We start from the raw sequence: 22,979 nt of genomic DNA, 5'->3' as shown, positions 1-22,979 counted from the left end.
TTTTGCTTAGAAGCAATATATTAATATTTGTAGTAGAAGCAGCAGCAGGGATTGGCCCTTCCATGAGGCAAGTGAGGCAGTTGCCTCAGGCAGCAGATTATTGGGGCGCCAGGAGGGCAGTGGGAGGCCCCTTGCTGCCGCCACCACCACCACCACCACCAGAGCAGCTCTTCAGGACTTATCTGATCCCTGTGAACTTTGCAAGTTCACCCTCACGCTCCTGGAAAAGTTTGCCAGCAGCCTCTTCTCTTCTTGTGTTGCTTACAAACTTCCTTTTCCCCTTGCCATTGTCAAGTCTTGCCTTTCTGCTCTGAAGGCAGCTGGTCTCCACCAGGGTCATGTGGTACGGCAGCATTTGGCACCTACAGTTCATGTAGCATTCGCGAAAGTCAGAAGTCTTCCCTACAGAAAACTGTCTGAAGCACTGGCAATGCAAATGCTAAGTGATGCAGCCCCAAAACAGGATTCACAAGCGGAGAATAAGGACAACTTACTGTAGCGACTGCAGTTTACAGTTAGCATCCTGCAAAGCCTGGCACAGGTGTTTCACTGCTGCATCCCCTAGCGAGTTGTGGCTCAGGTTGAGTTCCTTCAGGCATGACTTGGTGCGCAGTGCAGAGCTGAGAGCCTCTGCGACTTCTTCAGAGAGTTCACAATACTCCAGACTGTGGTGGCGGGGGGGAGAGAGAAAGAGAGGTAATATCTCCACTAAGTAAGAATTAGGCTTTTAACAGTATTCAGGCACATGGTTTATTCTTCTTCCTTCTCAACATACATCTAGACTCTAAAATGGTTTATTTAGCTACATCCATACCAGGTCTGATCACCGTGTATATCATGGTTTAACATTCTCAGGAATCCTATGAACATCTGAAAGCACTATACAAATATTACACAGTATAGTACAAGCCACTTGATTGAGAATTTCCTGAACAAATTTTTTGCTCATTACCAGTCTAAACTGTAATGCAGGCTTTCCCCCACTTAGATTCCATGAAGATCCATGACCACAATAGCAGAATCAGAGCTTTAAAAAGAGACATTTTCCAGCTGGAGAAATCTTTTCTACAAAGACCTATTGGCTACAAGTCTAGTAGTCACTTACTGAAGTGTCTGCAGCTGGCAGTTGGGATCCAGAAGTCCTTCGCACAGAACTTTAAGTCCTGATGGGCCCAAGTTGTTGTCTCCCAAATGTAGCTCTATCAGAGATGGTTTTGCTCTAAGCACGGAACGGAGATTCTCACAGCAGGCTTTAGTTAGATTGCAGTTTTTCAGCCTGGAAGAAAATTTCAGAGGAAAGTGATCCTTTCTAGAAACCTCTATTTTCAGCTATATTCTATGCTTGCAGGAATATAGTGATACCTATGCCTAACTGCCTCCATCACAGCTATGTCATGCTGAAGGCTTTACCTGTTGACTTCTACCTGCTAGACAATGGATTGGCAAAACTAGTCCAGAAGTGTCAGGTTCTTTCATTAGATAAAACACAAGAAATCCTACAGCTACAATGTGGGTGAGCTGCAGCAGAAAGGGTCCCATCCTGTATATACTCTTGAGTAACATAGTTCAACAAGGTCTAGAAAAGTGCTAGTGAACAAGTCACACCTCTATGTAGAATGTTCAAGGTATGCCAAGCAGGAAGAACAAAAACAACACTATGTACTCAGTCACATAGCTAGAGACTGAGTGCCCTCCAGTGATATTTGCGATTTGGATCCAGAAGTCCTTGACATGGAGATTTAACTCCCAATGTACCCAAGCTGTTGTTGCCATAGAGTTAAAGCTGTCTGCTACAGCAAGAGAGAATTGCTAGTAAACTGAACATCACTAGTGCAGTTTAGACTGATTAGCAGCACTCTAGTCAGAAGCCAATAAATTATTATAAGACTGGTGATTCTGGTCAAGTCTTCAAGAAGCTGCTTTCCAAATTAATCTTTGGTACACTAGTGCTGGAACTGGAACATGCTGTTTGAATTGCCAGATACGCTAATGAATGTATGAACTCCTTGGTATTTAGACACACTTTCACTTGCCAGTTTCATATCCCTAGGTGCACAATTCCCATCTTCCCCAACTTAGCAACAGTTGTACAGGTACCCTCCTTGCCACATATTGTATAAAGCACATGTGACCTTGCTAAGATGCAAGAGCTAAGAGAACTTCACTTCTTCCATAGGTTTTAAACAGCCTCGGTGCTGCTCTCATCTCAAGGCTTGTAATCAACCCTACAGGGCTGTTGTGAAGGGGAGTGACCTACTACTATGGGTGCCTTGGTGTGCAAAAGTAGAATCACTACTTCAGGGCACAACTGGGCAAGTCATATGGATCTCTCCATCACCTTGCAAGTAAGTCTCAGCAAAACATTTGATTATAAGTTAGCAGAGTTCACCCAGTCCAGCTGTTCCAGAAGAAGATATTTAGGAGATAACTGGTGGCAGAAATAAGACCAGAATTGTGAAAAGATCATTCAGATGAAGGATCATCTCCCAGCTCTGGGAGAAATCCTGAGGCACTTGCTAAGTCAACTTCAGAGAAGAGTGCCACTGAAGACAATATACTGTGCAATTTTTGCCTGTGGGGAACTTATCTAGTGCCACCTAGGTAAAAGCCACCTAGGTAAAAGAGGTCCATTGTGTAGAATTTACCAGAGCTTCTGAAGGGTAGAACTTGGATCCATCAATCCTTTGCACAGCACACCCACACCAGAATCTCCCAGTTCATTGTTATTCAGTGTAAGTTCAGTCAGGGCCTTGTTTGTACTCAAAACAGAGGCGATATCGGCACAGTTACTATGTAAGAGTCCGCAGTCATCCATCCTGAGAGAGAGAGAGAGAAAGTGGGGAGGGGAACTAGAAGTTAGTTCTTGCATTCCAGCTGTGTGAAACATTTATCAGTCATAGTACTCTTCTCCCCCCATTGGCTGCATATTAGAAGGTTTCCAGCATATCTGAATAACAACCAAGTTTTAAATAAATAGCATTCTTATTTATAATGTTAACTCAAAGTGGGGGAAGGCACACAATGCCAAATGTCAAACCAGGTTTTTAAAAGGGATAGTTCTGTTGTTGTTCCTCTTAAGGACTGTGGTGCTTAAGACAGAAAATTAATCTTATACAGTACATACAAAAATATGTATTGGTACCAGGCAGCTGACAGATTGCTAGTTGTGGGAATCAGCCAAGAGCCAGGACTGATCTCCACCCATCAGAGCAGAAGTGCCATCTTTGGCATATCCCTCAAGAAAGGAAAGTATGCCAGTATAGCAGTTTAGATACAAAGAATGGCCATTTCCTACGGACTGACAAAAGCTGCAGCAGTTATTCAACCACAAGTTACCACCTGCACCTCATCAGTGAAAGCAGATTTGCAGGATTAACACTCAAGATGCAACACAACACATAGGGAGGAGAAGCAAACCTATTGCTTCTCTTTGTAAGTTTGTAAGGGAAGAGAAGAAGAAGAAAATATCTTGCTGAAGGATATGCAATGTCTCCCCTGTTTGAGAAGCATCTCTAGGTGTTTCAACCCAGGTAGGTGTTGTGCTTCCCTCCAGATTTAAATCAGCAGAAGTTCTACCAGAATGAAGTATTTGTAGTCAAATTCTACATTCCCCCAGACTAGAAGCACAGACTTTAGTGGAACACCACTTACCTAATAGTTTTGTACTGTCTCAGGGAAGGAACAAGTTCTTTCCATTTTGATCCACTAAACTCTTGACACTGGATATCAAGATCCATTTCTGAGTCGACAACTGGAATGAGAAAGCACAGCATTATTTCCCCACAACCAGCTAAAGAGCCCATTGTTTCCCTTCAAATCTACTAATAAGTGTGTGTAGCATTTACAGCCGCCTTTGCTGCAAGGCAAGATTTCTCAACAGGCAGTTGCTCTTTGCTCAAAAGCCTCATGCTGAAAGATACTGTTTGTGGCAAGCAGAAAGTCACTTATACTTTAACCCAAAGGGGACCCTCCCTATCAGGAGCCATTGCAACAGTTCTATGGCACATGCATGCAAAATCTTTGGTTATCCACAAACAACTGCCTTCCTGTATTTATTAGAGTAGTGAATTATCTTAGTAATTTGAAGCAATGGCCCCATTCTGAAAGCGGCTATATTCATGTGACCGGCACTGCATACATGCATGAAGCAAGTATACAGAGTCCTGTGGGGCCAGGAATACATGTACAGCATCTGTACTTCTATCACCCCGCAACCCAGAGGGTTGCTACAGTTGGCAACAACTTCAGCAATATGTGGTTTAGAATGGGGAAAGGGTTTAAAACTCGCTTTCCTAGTGCTGCTGCAGCTTCAGTCAAATGCAGAACCCCCTGTGCCTGTTTTAGAGTTAAAGAAAAGTTGCAAGATCCAATCATGCTCTCTCTTTTTGGGTCTGATTTGGTCCCAGGGCTATTCCTCCCCCAGGGTTCCCTACGTTACTCGCAAAGTGTTCTAGCAACAATATCAGCCTCTCCAGGGGGTACATATTGTAATAGGATATGTTTACACAATCCAGCAAGAATTGTGATGCCCCATTTCTGGAAGCACACTAGACTAATGCTGTTAAAAGCAATCCCTATGAACTATGGGCATTTAGTTTTGTAGAAATCCACTCAGTTCCTAAAGGCCTTCTGAAGGAATGTGCAAGTTTAACTTCATGGGGTAAGCGTAGTTATTTGGGAAAAAGTGAACTACAAAGAGGTATTTCCTAAAGCTGATTCACAGCAGATGAGCTGGCAGAGAAAGCGCAAGTCATCAACTGCAATGAGCTCAACCCAGAATGTTTTTCCTGCCTAGTTACAGGCATACACAATGTTGCTTTATAGCAAGGTTTCCTAGAGTTAAAAATGGAAACAAACTTTTTCTACGAAAAGCTTATATTCTATGCCCATGACTGTTGAAGGGTTAATCATAGTAAGCCATCAATTGCTAGGTTATTCATAGGCCTCCTCTCTAGTCTGTGCTTTTCCCAATGAAAACTGCAGATTAGCATTCCCAGTGTCTGCTCTTGACCACTATGCTAAGCATAGGCGGATTAAGGCATAGGCAGTGGAGGCGTCTGCCTACGGTGGCAAGATTTGAGCAGCAGCTTGCTGCTCCTCAAATTTTGCTGTGCCTCTCTGGGGGCGGGTGGGGGGAGAATCCCCTCTTGCCTATAAAAATCAGTGTTGGTGGCTGGGCAGCAGGCAGGGTGGAGGGGACGAGAAGGGTTAGGGTTAACTCCACCACTGCAGAGGAGTTATCATTATGGCACTTTTAAAAGGTAAAAATGTGGGGTATTCTCGCCCCCCTCCACCCTCCCCTGTAGTCAGCCACCAACACTGTGCCCCATCCCACCGCAGCAGCGGCAATTTTTATAGGCAAAGGGGGGGGGTCCCCTCACACTCCCCCTCCCCCCTTCCCATGGCAGCAAAATCCTCTTTGCCTCTAGGTGGCAAAGAGGTTAATCCTCCCCGATGCTAAGCAATAGTCCTAACTTTGCCATAGCACCATATAACCAAGTGAACAAGTGGATGACTCAATAATATACAAAAATGGAACTAGCTCCATTTTCCCACCCACTATTGTCCAGGTCTGGGAGAGATTGCCAGCTTCTAGGCTTTAGTCACGTAAAGCTGAATATTCACTTCGAGATACTTGGGAGCTGGGATCTTTCCACCCTTACTCTGGGCTGCAATTCTTTCCCCTGTGTCAGTCTATCAGCTCTATCTTGGTATACACAAGATACTAATAGTTCCATAATACTAGCCAACTTCAGGGCATCAACAGGCGAAACTATCAGACATTAAGCAAGTAAAACTTTGGATAGCTATTTTTCATCAGGGCAGCATATCCTTCTTTGATTACACCAATAAAGAGCTGAAGCATATGATTGCATTTCAGGTTAAGCAGTCATGGAGTCACGGGTGGCCCAGTCTAATTGTAGTGAATATCATACTGAAAGTGGTCAGCTGCGTGGCAAAAGCTGGGAGTAGCAGGCTGTTGAGAGCTGCTAATTACCAAGGAGCCAAGACCACCTTAAGTGGCACAGCAGGGAAATCCTTGACTATATACAACAAGCCAGGAAAAGCTCCAGGCTTGAGGAGGCCCTCAGCAAGGTAAGCCCCCTCCTATCCGGGCATGGCTGCACAACTTCGGCCCTCCAACTCTTGGACGAGAACTCCCATCATCCCCAGTCACAGTGACCAATAGTCGGGCATTATGGGAGTCCAATAACAGTTGAAGTTGTGTAGCTCTGCATATGGGCTACCCTACTTGTTATCTTGGAAGTAGGTGTGGAGGTGGAGGTGAGTTTCCTTGAGCCAGCAGCAACAGCACTCTAGCTGGCTGCTACTCACCATCTTCCCCCCACTCAATGCTCCACACAGCATCACAAGGCACTACACACAGGGCACTGGGCACAAAAACAAGGCTGGTGGCAGTCAGCTGGTGGTGGCTAGAAAGCTACCATTACTGCTGGCCCACCTCCAGCAAGGAAAATGAAACCCCACATCTGCTCCCCACCAGCTGCTGTCAAAGATAGCAGACCGTTGTTGGCTAGGTTCATTCATTACTATTTATATACCGCTTTTCAACCAAAGTTTCATTCCCTGAGAGAACCATGTGCTGACATTAGCCCTGCAAAGATGACAGAGAAAAGAAGAAAAAGAAGAATGTTTAACCTTGGGGCGAAGAAGAAATATTAGAACTTAGAAGGCATATAGTGAAGGGGAAAGGGGCCCAGAGCAGCACTATCAAAGACTGCCACTATCTGAAACCAGCATGAGCAAGTCTGGGATTTGGGGGAAAAGCTGCAGCAGCGATGATCAGGGCATTGATTCCTCCCGTGCACATCTGTATGCATGCAAAGGTGTGGAAGTGAGGGACCTGCTCAGGTATTGTGGGATGTGGAAGCATGGTTTAATTTCTAGTCTGGAGAAAGATAATTTGGTTACATAATGGTTCATCTGAGTGGTCAAAAGATGCATATTAGGAAATATTGATGTGTGTAATATTGGTGTGGAAAAACCCACTGGAGTTTGGGCAGTTTAACTCACTCACCCCTCTTCCAGTGTGATGTTCAGTAATCTCTGCCACCACTCTCTGTTTGCAGAAAACACTCAAATTTGGGTCTGAACCAACCTTTGGAGGATGCCCTTCGTCTCAACAGAGCATGAGCAGTGTTCCCTCTAAGGCATGCACACGTGTGCTCGCACACAAGTTTTTTTTTATGTCTGCTCAGTTAATTTTAGATCCTGCTCAGATTGAATTGGGAAGGTCCCACTGATTATGTGTGTGCACGCACTGTCTGGATACTGCCGCCCAGAACAAAACTCATTCTGTACACAGATGAAAAAAAAATCAGAGAAAACACTGAGCAGGAGCTGGGCATAGTTCACTCCTTCAGTTAAGTTTCCCTTTAAGTAGCTCAATCAAGTGGTCAGCTCATGGGGAGATGCAACTCCAGAGTCTGAGCAATGTCTGTACACTCATACACATGTTTGTGTGAATGACTGTACCTGTGTTCATTTTAAAAGTGAACCTCGATACAGGCCCTTCCAATGCGTGGTACAGATACGAAATGTACTTTTGTACATGCATTCAGCATAACATACTTGTGTACACTTGTACAAGTGTTGAACATAATGTGTAAATGGGCCTATTGTTTTGGCTTAATTTGGGGAAATTAATTCATTTTTGGTGCAAACCTGCAACAGCCAAACTGTATTCTAAGATACCATGTAAGATGATCATGAGGAGGGTACCCCAATATCAGGAGGCAATCGTAGAGTAGAGAAATTTTTTTTGAAAGCAAATCCAAGTTTTACTGAAGATGTACAAGTTAAAAATAGTAGTTAGTGCTTCATTAGAGTTGTCCGCAATTTAAGAGGTTAATGCTTGAAGAATGGTACTGAATTGCCTCCAGTAAACATTCAAGAGTTAGCACTGAGGGATACGGGATGGAGTTCAGGAAAGACAAGAAAGAGTAAGGACAGACATGGACCTATTCTATTCTAACTACCTCTCCTAGGTTGAGGATTGGGTTTCAAGAGCTGCAAATGCAGGCTTCCTTAGTAGAAAGTTGTACCTTTTGTTGTGGGGAGCTAAGTGGAGACAGGCCATGGGGCAAGCTCTGTCTCCACAGAGAGGCACTCCCAGGGGGAAGGGGAGCAAAAAACCAGAGCACACTGTGCAAAGGCCAGTTTTCTATGTGCACGTACAGAGTGAGATGTCTTCGGGAAGGGGGCAACAGCAAAACCACCAACAATTGATGCTTGTTCCAAATCATGTGCACTCCACAAGCAAAGGGGAAAGAAAGAATTGAATAACTGCCAAGTGGCCTGTGGGCATGATTCAGGGTACACCCATTGTTCTGTATACAGTTGGTGCAGCCTGAGGATGTGGACAAGATCCTGCGCAGTGTGCAGGTGACATTGTGCGCTCGACCCTTGTCCATTATGGCTAATAAAATCTGCCAGGGAGGGTACAGGCAAATGGTTGGAGGTGATCATTAATGCTTCATTAAGGGAGGGCGGGATGCCATCATGCCTCAAGGAGGCGATGGTAAGACCATTATTAAAGAAACCCTCCCTTGATCCCTCCAACCTGAATAACTATAGACCTGTCTCCAACCTGCCCTTTTGGGGCAAGGTGATCGAGCTTGGTAGCGTCCCAGCTGCAGAGGGTCTTGGATGATACAGATTATCTGGACCCTTTTCAATCTGGCTTCCGCCCTGAATATGGGACTGAAACTGCCTTGGTCGTTCTAGTGGATGACTTTTGCCGGGAACTAGACAGGGGGAGTGTGTCCCTGTTGGTTCTGCTGGACCTCTTAGTGGCGTTCGATACCATCGACCATGGTATCCTTCTGGACTGCCTCTCGAATATGGGAATTGGAGGTACTGCGTTGGAGTGGCTCTGATCCTTTCTTGGGGGGAGGGTCCAGAAGGTGGTGCTGGGGGACTGTTGCTCAGCTCCGTGGCCATTGGCCTATGGGGTCCTACAGGGTTCAGTCTTGTCCGCCATGCTGTTTAACATCTACATGAAGCATCTGGGAGCGGTCATCCAGAGACTTGGACTGAGCTGTCAGCAATATGAAGATGACACTCAGTTCTATCTCTCCTTGTCACCTGATCCTAGGGAGTAGATCAGTGGATGTCCTGAATCGGGGCCTCGAGGCCGTGATGGGTTGGATGTGGGCTAATAAACTGAGACTGAATCAGGACAAGATGGAGGTAATGTTGGTCAGCAGGAGAGCCAATCGGGATGAGGAGATTTTACCGGTTCTGGATGGGGTTGCACTCCCCTTGAAGGAGGAAGTACGCAGCTTGGGGGTATTACTGGACCCGGCTCTGCTTTTGGAAGCTCAGGTGGTGGTGGTGGCCAGGGGTGCCTTTGCACGGCTTCGGCTAGTGCACCAGCTGCATCCTTTTCTCGAGAAGGCAGATCTGGCCACAGTTACCCATGCCTTAGTCACGTCATGGCTGGATTACTGTAACACGCTCTAACTGGGGCTGCCCTTGAAGAATATCCATTTTGCAGCTAGTGCAAAATGTGGCAGCTAGGGTTCTATCTGGAGCCATTCACTCCTCGGACTCCATCACAGTTTTTAGAAAGCTTGTTAAATCTTGGCTTTTTATCCCAGCCTTTACACGATTGTTTCTATTGCTGCTTCTGTGGGTTTTTACGCACATATAGTTTTGTATGTTTGTATTTTATATATTTTAAATCAGATTTGCTTCATATTTTTAGCTTGATATTTTTAATTGTTCATTTTTATTGTATGTTTTTAACTTTTGTGAACCGCCTTGGGATTGTTTTTAATGAAAGGTGGTATATAAATTTAATAAATAAAGTTCCCAGCATGGCTCACATTGATTAACTCTAGGTTTCAGTGTGGGAGGAGAGTTGACCTTGCCATCCTTGGCTCCTCAGGTATTTGCTCCTTAAGAGAAAGAGGCTCGATCCCCATCTAATGGGTGAAAGAGCTTCATCTATTCTGAGGGGCTCTGTGCATGCCCAGGGGCAGTGCTATTTTCCCATAGTGGTATTTTCTAGTCCTTTACAATCCCACTAATCTGGAGGCACCAGGAACACCCAATCAGAATGACTGATCTCTTCTCCAGTGACTTGGAGTGATGTGTCTAGGTAAGGTCTCAGCTTGCAGAAGAGATGACAATACATATAGCCTATGAAAAAATTAAATCATGGATGCACAAAGGCGCAATTAAGCCATGCAGGGCAACATTTGTTTGCCTCCTCAACCTTCACACCCTCATTTCAAAACAAAAGAGGGATTAACTTCTGTTGATAAACTATTCTATTTATTTCAGTCCAATGTAATCCACATAAGAGGTTGACCACGACCACCACCCCACTGCCAAAGAGAAAGGAAAAATAAAATCCCAGGAACAAAAATGGGTACTCATTCAACTAATAATACTCAGTAGTTCATTCATCTGCCGATTTTGAAATTGATTTCCAATTGGACTTAGTACTACAGTATTATACTTTTGATTTCAACACGGCTAGATATACTGATCATAGCCATCATATTTAACATTAATATTCAGTCATGGCCACAGTTAAAGTTACAGTCGAAGCTCTTTAGGCAAAGGGCTGTTATATTTTGCAACTACCATGCAACTCCACTGGGACTGTAATACAATGTAAGATTTGTGCTCTTAACCATGTGGGCAACATAGTTATGTTTCTGCAGCCTAGATCTAGGAAGGAAGATGGCCAATACTTTATCTCCTAACTTAGTAAGTGAAGTGCTTACCACCAAATCAGTTTTGGGGAGTTTAGTTGTGAATTTTTATCTATATAGAGTGAACTGAGGTGGTTTGACTCCCTGTTTTAGAAAAGGGGCAAAAACTGACAATAGGCAATGAAAAGTGCCCAATCAAAGCTTTTAGAACAAAATACTCAGACACAAAACAGAATAAAAGGCCTTTCACCAGAATAATACTAACAAACTATAATACATAGGTTTACTAGCACAGTGCATTAGAGCAGTTGTTAATCAGGCGGTCCATTGAAAATATTTGCTGCACTGAATTTAATTTTGCTTCCTGATGAGTCAGGATAGAGATCTTAAAAGTGACTATCTCAGGTACTTTTTTTTTTTTTTAACTAGAGCCTTATAAAAATGTTATATATAAAGGTTAGACATGGGGAATACTTAAGAATCTGTAGAGCCTATAGGTGCAAGAAGGTTAAGAATCTTTGCATTAGAGCCTCTTTCACCCACCTTACCCCGGCACAACCTCAGAGTAATGGAAGGGAAAGTAAAGGGTTTTCATCGACACAAATCTTGCCTAGATTTAGCGGCAAAGGTTGTCATGACAGCTATCCAACTGGCAGAGATCGAGGGGCGGAACTTCTTCTGGCACAACGTGGAAAGGAGTGGGGACAAAATGCCACCCATTGAGTTCTTCATGTCAATTAGGTTGCTGTCAATTAAAGGCCGCCGCTGCCCTGTTTAAAGGAGGTGGCAACTGCGTTCACACCCAGAATTTCCCCAGCACTGGGGAAAGCGAAGGATGGTGTAGGAAGATACGCGTCACTAAGGTCTTTCTCCTATTGCAGAGAGGAGGCATTTGGTGGGGGTGGATTATTAGGTTACTACAGCGTAGCGGGGAGGCGTGAAAGACGTTTTTTTCCATTGGCTTTCGAGAACAAGATGTAGTTCCTCAAAAGTAGAAGTCAGAACACGGGAGCAAGTTTTCCGTCCTGATCAGTAACTTTTGCGTCTCCCTTGCCATTCTTCACAGAAACCGTGGAAGAAAATGGAGTCCCTCCCTTACCCCTTTTTCTAATGAAACAAACACGCAGAAATTGGTTCTTTAGACCGCAGCCCTGGAGCTGGTCTGAAAAGACCCCGCCTCACTTTCTAAGCCCCTCCTAAGGCAGCAATCGAGCTCGCCGGGGTCTCAGGCACACACCTAGAAAAAAACCCGAACCACACCATGTTAAGCACCAGCAATATCAATGGCTTCAAAAACCAAAGCTCGTCTTACCGGATCTTCGGCCTGGGACGAGAGGAAACCTACGCGTCGTTTGACTCACTGAAAGCAGCCGTACCTCCTTGCATGCAATAAATACTCCTCCCCGCCCCAACCTCCCCAGCCCTCTCACACCTAATTGGGGGAGAGGAAGCAAGATCTGCATAGCCACGTCCTTCCCGTGGGCGGTGACGAGAAGGCTGGCCTGGCTCAAGAGATCAGCAGAAACTGTCTCCGCTTTCCCAACCTAGGTGTGGTTGGTCTGTTCAAGCTTGTCCCAAATGGCCAAGCGGGGTTTTCCCAGAAACGGCGTCGCTTGCTCCATTTTGAAACAGTGACGCATCGGTCTCCCATCGGGGCAGGGTGGCACACTTTTTAGAGGCACAACCGGAGGGATTTATTCCCTTTGCTTGAGAACGATGTACTTAATCGCGTGTGTTACTCCCTAAAATCGCCTCTTCTTTGCTCTGTTGCCTAGTTCTCATTCAGTTTCTCTCCTCACCTCTGGAATGCTACGTGCCTTTAATAGCAACCTGATACTAGCACAGCTTTTTTCTACCAGTGTATCTTTGCAGTATCTACAAAACAACTGCGTACCGGGCAGCTGTTTAAAACGCAGAAGCCATGCCAGAGGATAAAGTGGCTACCCTATGGGTGCAAATCCCACCAACGTCCCCAGGCATTTGACGAGTCCCCCTCTCATTTTACTGGGGTCGCCCCACCAAACCAAATTATCCATATCTCCCCTCCCCAAAAATGCGTTTCCTCCCCTCCCTCAAAATTGGGGAGTTGCTCCTCCTCGAGCTTTCCCTGCCTCTGCTGGACCCCTGGGATATTCTATGGTAAATCCAACTTGTCAAAGTTCACATCACAACTCAACTCAGGCAAATGATTTTCTTAAGATGATCATTTTAGGAGTATCATAAACTATTTTTAAAGGTCCAAATAAATAATGGCTTCTTTTATCTGAAGAACCTGGTACTGGATGAAAGCATGAATTAGAATATGTATACTACTTCAACAACATCATTCCCAGAGCAGCTTACATAGCAAAAGGGAATGAGAAAATTGTTCTCTGCCCCAAAGAGGCTCCCAGGCTAAAGAGGAACACAAGGGAGCAGGCGTGAGGCAAGATTCAAGTGGGGACAAAAAGTGAAGATGATGATGATGATGATTTATTTTTACATTTATATCCCTTAGCAGTCATGGGATAAGGGGACAAGTACATGTGTGGATTGCTAACTGGCTGAAAGACAGGAAACAGAGGGTAGGTATAAATGGAGAGTTTTCACAATGGAGGAAAGTAAGAAGTGGGGTCCCCCAGGGATCTGTACTGGGACCGGTGCTTTTTAATTTATTCATAAATGATCTAGAAGTAGGGGTAAGTAGTGAGGTGGCCAAATTCGTAGATGATACCAAACTCTTCCAGGTAGTGAAATCCAAAACAGATTGTGAGCAGCTCCAAAAGGATCTCTCCAAACTGGAGGAGTGGGTGACAAAATGGCAAATGCAGTTCAATGTTAGCAAGTGTAAAGTGATGCACATTGGGACGAAAAACCCCAAATTCAAGTATATGCTGATGGGATCCGAGCTGTCGGTGACTGACCAGGAGAGGGATCTTGGGGTCGTGGTGGACAGCTCGTTGAAAGTGTCGACTCAATGTGCAGCAGCTGTGAAAAAGGCAAATTCAATGCTAGGGATAATTAGAAAGGGGATTGAAAATAAAACAACTACTATTATAATACCCTTATACAAAACAATGGTGCAACCACACTTGGAGTACTGCGTACAACTCTGGTCACCACATCTTAAAAAGGACATTGTAGAACTGGAAAAGGTGCAGAAGAGGGCAACCAAGATGATCAGGGGCCTAGAGCACCTTTCTTATGAGGCAAGACTCCAACACCTGGGGCTTTTTAGCTTAGAAAAAAGACAACTGCGGGGAGACCTGATAGAGGTCTATAAAATCATGCATGGTTTGGAGAATTTGGAGAGGGATAAATTCTTTTCCCTCTCACACAACACTAGAACCAGGGGTCACTCCATGACCAGGAGGTCTAGGACCAACAAACGGAAGCACTTTTTCACACAACGTGATCCACTTGTGGAACTCTCTGCCACAGGATGTGGTGACAGCCAACAACCTGGATGGCTTTAAGAGGGGTTTGGATAGCTTAATGGAGGAGAGGTCTACGACGGCTACTAGTCGGTGGGCTGTGGGCCACCTCCAGTCTCAAAAGGCAGGATGGCTCTGAGAACCAGTTGCATGGGAGTAATGGCAGGAGAGAGGGCACGCCCTCAACTCCTGCCTGTGGCTTCCAGCAGCATCTGGTGGGCCACTGTGAGAAACAGGATGGTGGATTAGATGGGGCTTGGGCCTGATCCAGCAGGGCTGTTCTTATGTTCTTATCTCGCTCTTCCTCCAATGAGCCCAGAGCGGTGTACTACATACTTGAGTTTCTCTTTCACAACAACCCTGTGAAGTAGGTTAGGCTGAGAGAGAAGTGACTGGCCCAGAGTCACCCAGTCATGGTATGGGGCTACCATACACACTGTAGCTCCTTGGCAGTGGTGGGTCGCTGGTAGCTCTAGGCCAAGCTGGCACTCCCCCACCCCAGCATAGTCCCCTGTGGATTCCACCTGGAATCCTTACCAGATTCCCCTTTGCAAGCACTAGAAGTGGGTCAAACTGGATCGACCCAGTTCTAGGCACATATCAAACCGACAGCCAGTTCTAATGAACTGGCTCACAGACCAGGCAGTTCAATTCAAACTCGTACTGTCTGGAGTAGTTCCGTGCACACCCCTAACAGTTACCATCCCCCTGCTATACACATTATGCCTGTTCTATCTTAAATAGTTGCATTGGTTACTGATATGTTTCCTGGCAACATACAAAATACTGATTGCCTTTAAAGCCCCGAATGGCTTAGGTTCGGGTTGCCTAAGAAAGCGCATTTCTCTACAACATCCCCACGGCTTGCTAAGAACATCGGGAGGGGTCCATATTCAGGTGCTACCAGTTCATCTGGTGGTGATCTGGGATCGGGTTTTCTCAGTTGCTGCCTGGTGGACATGAGAGGATTATCTTCCTTGGAAGCCTTCAAGAGAGCCTTAAAGACCCATTTTTTAGCCTGGCTTTTAATGATATATAATTTTAATTTTAATTTGGTTTAAACTTTCTTTATTTTGTTTTATTGCGGGGTTTTTATTTTATTTTAATGTAAAACTACCCTGAACCACTTTAGGAAATGTGGTATATAAATCAAATAAATAAATCATAAGAGAACCACCATTTAAAAAGTTGCCCCTTCCCCAGTCAGCAATGGAGGGCAGATTTCACAACTCAGTCGTTGCCTTTCTGCACAGTTGCTGAAACCAAGCCACGAGAATATTTTACCCACTGTGTAACTCCCACAAGTGACTTTTCAGTGACAATAATACAATATTTTGTCTGTATATGGGAAGACAGTTTTACTGCATGGTGGGAAGGGTTAGTTGTACTGCTGTTCACATCTTTAAAAAGAGAGCCACCATGGCATAGTGGTTAAGAGTGTTCGAATAGGACTAGGAAGACTGGAGTTCAAATCCCCATTCAGCCATGAAGCTCACTGGGTGATTCTGGGCCAGTCATGTGTCTTTCAGCTTAACCTACCTCACAGGGTTCTTGTGAGGATAAACGTAACCTCTGGGCTCCTTGGAGGAAGAGTGGGATATAAATATACAAATAAATTAAAGAGGAAAAAACTGGCTTGGCAATGAGTTACCCAGAGAACAATTGTGATGGGACAGTTATATAAATAAAGTTATTTATTTATTTATTTATTTATTTATTTATTTATTTATTTATTTTTACTACTATTACTTTTAACTAGGGATGAAATCCTGCTCAAGCTTAATTGAGAGTAAGCCCCATTGAATTCAGTGAAATTTACTTGTGAGTAAGCATGCTCAGTTTTGGGCTGCTGCACATGTATGTTTCCACAGAGGAATAGTACAGCAGGGGAGAGCTTGGTAGACAAAGCATGTTAATAAATAAAAAATACAGCTCAAGCAAATAGTTCACAATATGCAGATGATTGCTGTGAGGAGATAGCCTTTTTTTAAAAAAGGTGAAAGTAAGTGGATATTCTTGCAGGAGATGTACAGCAGGCAAGTGTGGGGCTTCATATATATTTTTAATCATTCTAAATATATAATAATAATATATTCATTTCCATGAATAAATAGCTATGGGGCAATTTCCAAGAGCACTTCAGAAAAGCACAATTAGATATAACACAACTGTGGACATAAGGAAGAAAGCAGGCTACAATCCTGAACACATTTATTTAGGAGTATGTCCTGTGTGCAACGGGGAAGTAACCTGCCTAGAGAGCAAGAGGCTGTTGGTTCGGATCCCCACTGGTGTGTTTCCCAGACTATGAGAAACACTATATCGGGCAGCAGCGATATAGGAAGGTGCTGAAGGCATCATCTCATACTGCATGGGAGAAGGCAATGGTAAACCACTCCTGTATTCTACCAAAGACAACCACGTGACTCTGTGGTCACCAGGCATCAACACCGACTCGACGGCACAACCTTTCCTTTCCTCTATGTTCTATCAAACATAGTGGACCTTATTTCCAAGTAAACATGCATAATTTGTGCTCAGTTTAGTTTAGAACCACTTGAATATCTGTTGTCTTGCTATTTAGTTAGTGCCCTTTAGATTGTACCTTACATCCTAAGTCATTTAAGACAGCACAGCAGCCCAATCCACATTTACCTTGGAATAAATCTCATTGGCTTTAGTGGAGTTTCTTAATATGCATGGGTCAAACAGCTTGGCATTGTAGGTCAAAATCAGCATTTTGTGTTTGTTCGGAAAATTATAAAAAGCTAAAACATGCACTGGAACCCTGGTCTTTTCTTTATTCTTTCATCCCTCTACCCCTCTCAAGGGGAACCCTACTGCCCATTGAGATCAACAGGAGAGGTCCGTCTGCAGTTGCCAACAGTTCGTCTAGTGGCTACTTGCAGACAGGATTTCTCCGCTGCTGCCCCAAAGCTTTGGAACGTGCTCCCTGCTGAAATAAGAGCCTCCCCATCTCTGACAACTTTTAAAAAGTCTTTAAAGATGCACCTATTCACCCAGGCTTTTAATTAAATATTGTTTTTAACAGTTTTAACATAGATTTTAAATGTTGTTTTGAAATTTAAATTGTTGTAATGTTTTAACTTTTACTATATCATTTATTTTGTTTTAACTACTGTTTTAAGTGTTCTGTTTTTATTTGTTTTAACTAATGTTTTAACTTTTTGTTTGTTTGCTTGTTGTATACCGCCCAAAGACGTGAGTTTTGGGCGGTATAGAAATATGCTAAATAAATAAATAAATAAATAAATAAATAAATAAATAAATAATCTTATCAAATCCAAGCTGGTCAGACCTAGCTTAAAAAATATAAATAAAAATCATGAAGTTATATAAGCCTCTTTCAAATTCCTCAGTCAATCACATTACATTATGCCTTGCTTTTGAAGCTCCTGGATGTAGTGGTATCCAGAGTTTTTACTAGGGAGATCCTCCAGTAGAATATATTTGTTGTCTTCTATCAATCCTACATCCTGTTCTGAAGCATTTTCCTGCAGCCTCGGCCATGGACTGTCCCCAAAGAGCCACTCCTAGCATCCTGGTGACCTTCATAACATTGCTGAATGACCCAGTGATCTTTGACATAACTGTGAGGCCCCCTGACACTCAGGCATGTTCGGGTCAGTGCAGCATGTACTACTTTATTGTGTATTTTATAGAGATATATGTTATCTTCTTATTGGTCCAATTTTGTTACATTATCCAGACAGGCCAGACAACTTTTATGTAAATTTTCTCCTTTCTGGTTCTGATGCCGAGATTACCTACCGTCAGGAAACAAGTGGCTAACCCTTATGTTATGTAAGATACACCTGCTATTCTGGTGGTGGGATGGTAGTTTAATATTATTCAGCAGTATTCATTATTATTTAGTATCGGAGTATTTTAAGTTATGTTGCCTGTAACTGTTGATTATTGTAATTGCTGGCTGGTCATGGACCATAAAATGAATGATGATGATAACTGTGAAGGAAATCCAAGAACCTCCTCTTCTGATTAGAAAAAGAGGATTTCTAAAGCTTTTTGTGCTTTCATGTCACAAGATCTCTAGTTCTCCCCACACTTGCCTGTTCTGGAAAGAAGGGAAGGAAGGAGCAGAGTGCTATTCTTTCATCTTGTAATAGGATTCTGATATTGTTTAGGAAAGAGACAGTGCAGCTGCTAAGGGGAAAGCCCCTCACTGCTCTCGGATCTGCACCCTTTCCAGTCTTTTTTTAGCTATGGATTTTTCCCCTTTTGCACAGGACCAGACTGTAAACAGGCAGTCTGATATATACACTATGCTTCCTTAGAGGTATATCTCACTGAAATCAGTTAGCCTAAGTAAGTGCATGTGTGAACAGAATAGCCCAGGTAGAATATTCAATCAGAAAACATCCCTCATCTTTCCCTTATTTTTAATGCCAGCAGTCATCAAATAGCTGAAGGACTGTGAACTCTTGTTCTCTGTTGATTGTGAACAACAATAATAAATTTTATTTGTTAGCTGCTCCATAACAAATTGTTCTCTGGGCAGCTCACAACAGAATTAAAACATACAATAAAAACACATTAAACCATAACAGGCAAAAAAAGGTGAAAATATAAAATATAATACAAAGCAGCTTAAAAATTCATTGTAAAATTAGTTAAAAAATCAGATCAAATCTGAAAACCAGAATTTAAAAGGCCTGGGTGAACAAAAAAGTCTTTACCTGACGTCTAAAAAAACAAAGTGATGAAGCCAGGCAAACCTCACTGGGGAGGCTATTCCATAAATGGGGTGCAACTACCAAAAAGGCCCTCTCCCTGGCAGCGACCCGCCTCACCTCGCTTGGCAGGGGCACCTGGAGGAGGACCTCCAAAGAAGATCTTAAAGTTCAGAGAGGGACATATGGGGCAAGGTGCTCTCTCAGGTAACCCGGCCCCAAGCCATTTGGGGATTTAAAGGTTAAAACCGGCACTCTGAATTTGGCCCGGAAACAGATTGGGAGCCAGTGAAGCTGACGAAGCACTGTCGTATTATGATTAAAAATCCAGTCCCAGTTAATAATCTTGCAGCCCTATTTTGTACCACCTACAGTTTCTGGGCAGTTTTAAAAAGCAGCCCCACGTACAACACATTGCAGTAATCTAAGCGAGCGGTTACCAGAGCATAAGTAACTGTGGCCAACCGAGCAAGGTTGCAGTTGGCGTATCAGCCAAAGCTGATAAAAGGTGCTTTGAGCCTCTAGTGACAGTGCTGGATTGATGAGCACCACAAAACTTGTGAAGGCGGGACTAGAACCAATGGATTGAAATCAAGGAAGAAAATTTAGGCTAGACATTAGAAGGCATTTCCTAATTGTAAGAGCTGTTCATCGGTGGAGCAGTCTCTCTCACAAAGCAATGGGCTCTCCTTCACAGGAGGTTTTCCAACCTGACAGCCATCTCTCAGGACAGCTGTAGCAGATTTCTGCACTGATCAGGGGACTGGACTAAAATGCCTCCGAGGTTCCTTCCAACTCCAACATCCTGTAATTCTACCACTTGACATTACCTCAACTACAACGGCTCCTTCATGAAAGCACTTCACACATTCACCTGTGAATCAAGTAATGAGACATTAAGTTATGTACATACACGTGTGAACTGACCCAACAAGAATTTCCTTTTAAGTAAGGTAGGATCTGTGGCTGACACACTGAGGAAAATTACTCAAAGAAGTCCATTGAAATTGAAAGGACAAGTTAGGCATTACCTAACACGTTCTTTTAATTTTCCTCAGCATCTATGTCAGCCAGTGTGCGAAGCAGTTAAACTGCAGCTGGTGGGATACACGTGGTGTATCCCTGCTAACTGGGCAAAAAGGCATCTTTTAAAAGTGATGATTCTCTTTATTTAGCAGGAGGAGAGTAACTGGCCCTATTCACCCCCAGCACAGTACCTCCAGTGACTGTTGCTGGTGTCTATCTTAAGTTTCTTTTTAGAATGTGAGCCCTTTGGGGACAGGGAGCCATCTTTCTTATTTATTTATTTATTTATTTATTTATTTATTATTTCTCTGTATAAAACCGCTTTGGAAACCTTCGCTGAAAAGCGGTATATAAATATTTTGTTGTAGTTGTTGTGTCTGGAAGTTCCTATTATTTAAGTAGTGTGGAGAAAAACCAAAATTAAAAGACAACTGCACTTAGCACATCAGCCAGTAGTGTAAGAAATTTGCCCCGCCCCTTCTCTTTCACCACAGGTCTGAAGCCAAATAAGGCTGACATGGAGGAAAAGGGAAGTGGATCATTGGGCTGTGGCAGGGAGTAGGGAAACAGCTGTCTTCTTAGGCAAGTGGTGGTGAGGGCAAGCAGTTAGGGATGTGCACGGAACCGGTTCGGTTCCTTTATGGGCCTCCGAACTGGTCCAAAGAACCAGCGGTTCCGCCAGTTCCGTGGCAGGGGGTGTCTCGCTTTAAGAGCAGGGGAGGGTGCACTTACCCCTCCAGCCGCTTTTCCCCTGCCAGCGTCCATTTTCCTAAAAGTTCATTGGGGCAGCAGCATACCTCCCTACTGCCCAGATATAACTGCAAGTCCCAGACAGGTGTACGCACATCACATCGGGGACTTCTGGTTATATCTGGGCAACGGGGAGGCAGGGAGGTACGCTGCCCTCGACAAGCTTTCACAAAAACAGACGCCAGCAGGGGAAAAGCGGCGGGAGGGGTAAATGTAAGCTTCCCCCGCTCTTAAAGCGAGACACCCCCCCACCCCGATGATGGGGAAAGTAACTGGCCCTATCCATCCCCAGCACAGCATTCCTCCAATGGCTGTTGCTTGTATCTGCCTTGTGTTTCTTTTTAGAATGTGAGCCCTTTGGGGACAGGAATCCATCTTTCTTATTCATTCATTTATTTAAACTGCTTTGGGAACTTTTGTTGAAAAGTAGTATATAAATATTTGTTGTTGAATAATATAGCCCAATATCTAATGCTGCAAACCGATTTCGGAATAAGTCCTCCTAAATTCATTTCTGAGAAAACATCCATAGATTTGGGCTGCATGGATGAAAACCTAAATCATTTATTTTAAAATAAATACACAGAGCACTGAAATCAAGAGGGCACGTTCTCAAATAAATATGTTTAGAACAGAGGTATAGGGGTATGGGGACTTTTTCTTTCCCTGATGTTAATGGTTCTTCAGGACGACTAACATTTTTCCGGTATTGAGGCAAATATTTTCTGCCCTGTGTCACTATGGCCATTATTTGCGGGAGAAGCGTTTTCCTTTCAAGAGCCCACTCCAAAGCACCCCTAAGCTGGACAAAGAAACGCAGAGAGTGCAAACGGGCTCGTGTCTAATGACTCCTCCCAAATCGCCTCGCGAGTTGGCAGGCATAACAACGAGTGCGTCATCTCTCTCTGTCGCTTGCATTGTCACTTACATCCCTCGACAAAACTCCAAGAACGACGGGAATGCAGAGAACGCCGAACTCGGGAGGCCCAGGGTTTGCCACGCGGGCTCAAAATGCTTTCTACGCGGCGGCGCTGGAGCCTGCCGAATACAGGCGTAACCATCTCGCCTGCCGCCGCCTGGCTTTTGACTCCCCACTACCAGAAGAAGGGGCTCCTTTCTGCCTCCAATTACAGCGGTGGGGCTCTCCACCGAGAAATTAATTATATGTTCGACTTCTTCCGCAGGCTATTCCGATTCCACATCCTCTCTCTCCACCCTCCCACCCCTCCCTTAAAACGACAAGTTCAGTAACGCGCGCTTGACATACTCACTGCGCACGAATTTTTTAATTTTTTTTTTTTTAAGGAAGCTGCTACGGAAGGTCAGCGAACTACTTCCTACTGCCGCGTATCCACGCGACCCACTATGCCTCGGCTGAGTTCAAACAAAGCTTAAGTGGCTAGATCCAGGTGCCTCCTGCACTGAGAACCTGGCCTGTAGCCAGTTTGCAGCCCGATGCTAAGCACACTGGGCAGGATCCGAACTTAGTCCTGACTAAGATCCATTTGAATCAATGGCACTGAAGTTAGTCATGACTAACTTGAATCATTGATTTCAGTGGTGCTTAAGAATAAATCAATAGAAGAACTTACGTAGGGAGTGGGGTGCCAATGACCAACTGTATTGCTTTAAAAAGGGGGGGGGGTTATTTCATAAAATGCAGGAAAAAACAAATAGGACAAGTGATGGCTCTGTCGAACTAGGGCACATGCACAGCAACACGACAATCCATGCGCTCCGTGTCTCCCTAATTCCAAGCCAGCCAACAACATTGAACATTGATTTCTACGCTGCCTCTACAGTATTCACAATCCGCCCACAGGCTAGTCCAGTCCATACGCCTTGCTGGAGCAAGTTTCGAAAACGAGTTCTCAAAATTGCCTCAAGGTGGCGGTATGAAGTCATCGGCAACCCCTCCCTTGCTTGGCTCAACAATCGGATCCATCCCCACTTTCCGCCGCGGTTTACAACGAACGAAGGGCTTAGATACAGCCCCACCAAAACTCTGATTGGCTACAAAGACGGCGCTGCAAAAAGTGATTGGCTGCTTCTAAGTGTGGGAAGAACGCTGTGTGTCTGTGTGGAGGCTATAATTCCTCCATCCCTGATCTCTCGAGTGAGCTGCCAGTATCCTTTGCCCACAGCTGTTTCTTCAAAACTCCGTCACCTTCCCATTCTGCTGCAGTCGTTGGAGAATAGGGTTCCACTGCTCGCAAACAGTCAAAGCGGAATCTGCATATTATCTCTGTAAATGTTGGGTTATCACCCAGCGATATTAAAGGGACAAGGCAAACAAACACACAAAAATCTTCATAGTATAAAAGTGTAGATAGGGCTTATGTTATCTTTAAATTTTTGTACAACATAGCAATTGTAGGCATGATGAGGAT

At 44.2% G+C, this 22,979-nt stretch overlaps 1 protein-coding gene across 4 annotated transcripts in view; it reads right to left on the bottom strand.

Moving 5' to 3' along the window:
* The window catches only part of LOC128339684 (ribonuclease inhibitor-like), a 29,362-nt gene extending 7,462 nt beyond the window's left edge, over window positions 1-21,900 (bottom strand). For 2 of the 4 annotated variants that reach the window (XM_053283987.1, XM_053283988.1), the window contains exons 1-5: window positions 12,001-12,166; window positions 3,652-3,751; window positions 2,646-2,816; window positions 1,106-1,276; window positions 495-665 (exon numbers count right to left, since the gene is read on the bottom strand). In XM_053283987.1, coding sequence (XP_053139962.1) covers window positions 495-665; window positions 1,106-1,276; window positions 2,646-2,816; window positions 3,652-3,751; window positions 12,001-12,151 — 764 coding nt within the window. In that variant the 5' untranslated portion in view covers window positions 12,152-12,166. Of the gene's footprint in view, window positions 1-494; window positions 666-1,105; window positions 1,277-2,645; window positions 2,817-3,651; window positions 3,752-12,000; window positions 12,167-19,643; window positions 19,688-21,860 lie in introns of those variants that run through there. The other 2 variants (XM_053283990.1, XM_053283989.1) reach the window with 2 other exon arrangements.
* Between the last annotated feature and the right edge of the window lie 1,079 nt (window positions 21,901-22,979).

The sequence above is a fragment of the Hemicordylus capensis genome, chromosome 1 (assembly GCF_027244095.1).
Source record: "Hemicordylus capensis ecotype Gifberg chromosome 1, rHemCap1.1.pri, whole genome shotgun sequence".
Taxonomy (NCBI): Eukaryota; Metazoa; Chordata; class Lepidosauria; order Squamata; family Cordylidae; genus Hemicordylus; species Hemicordylus capensis.
Note: the sequence above shows the minus strand (reverse complement) of the source record. Positions and strands in the feature narration are given on the sequence as shown.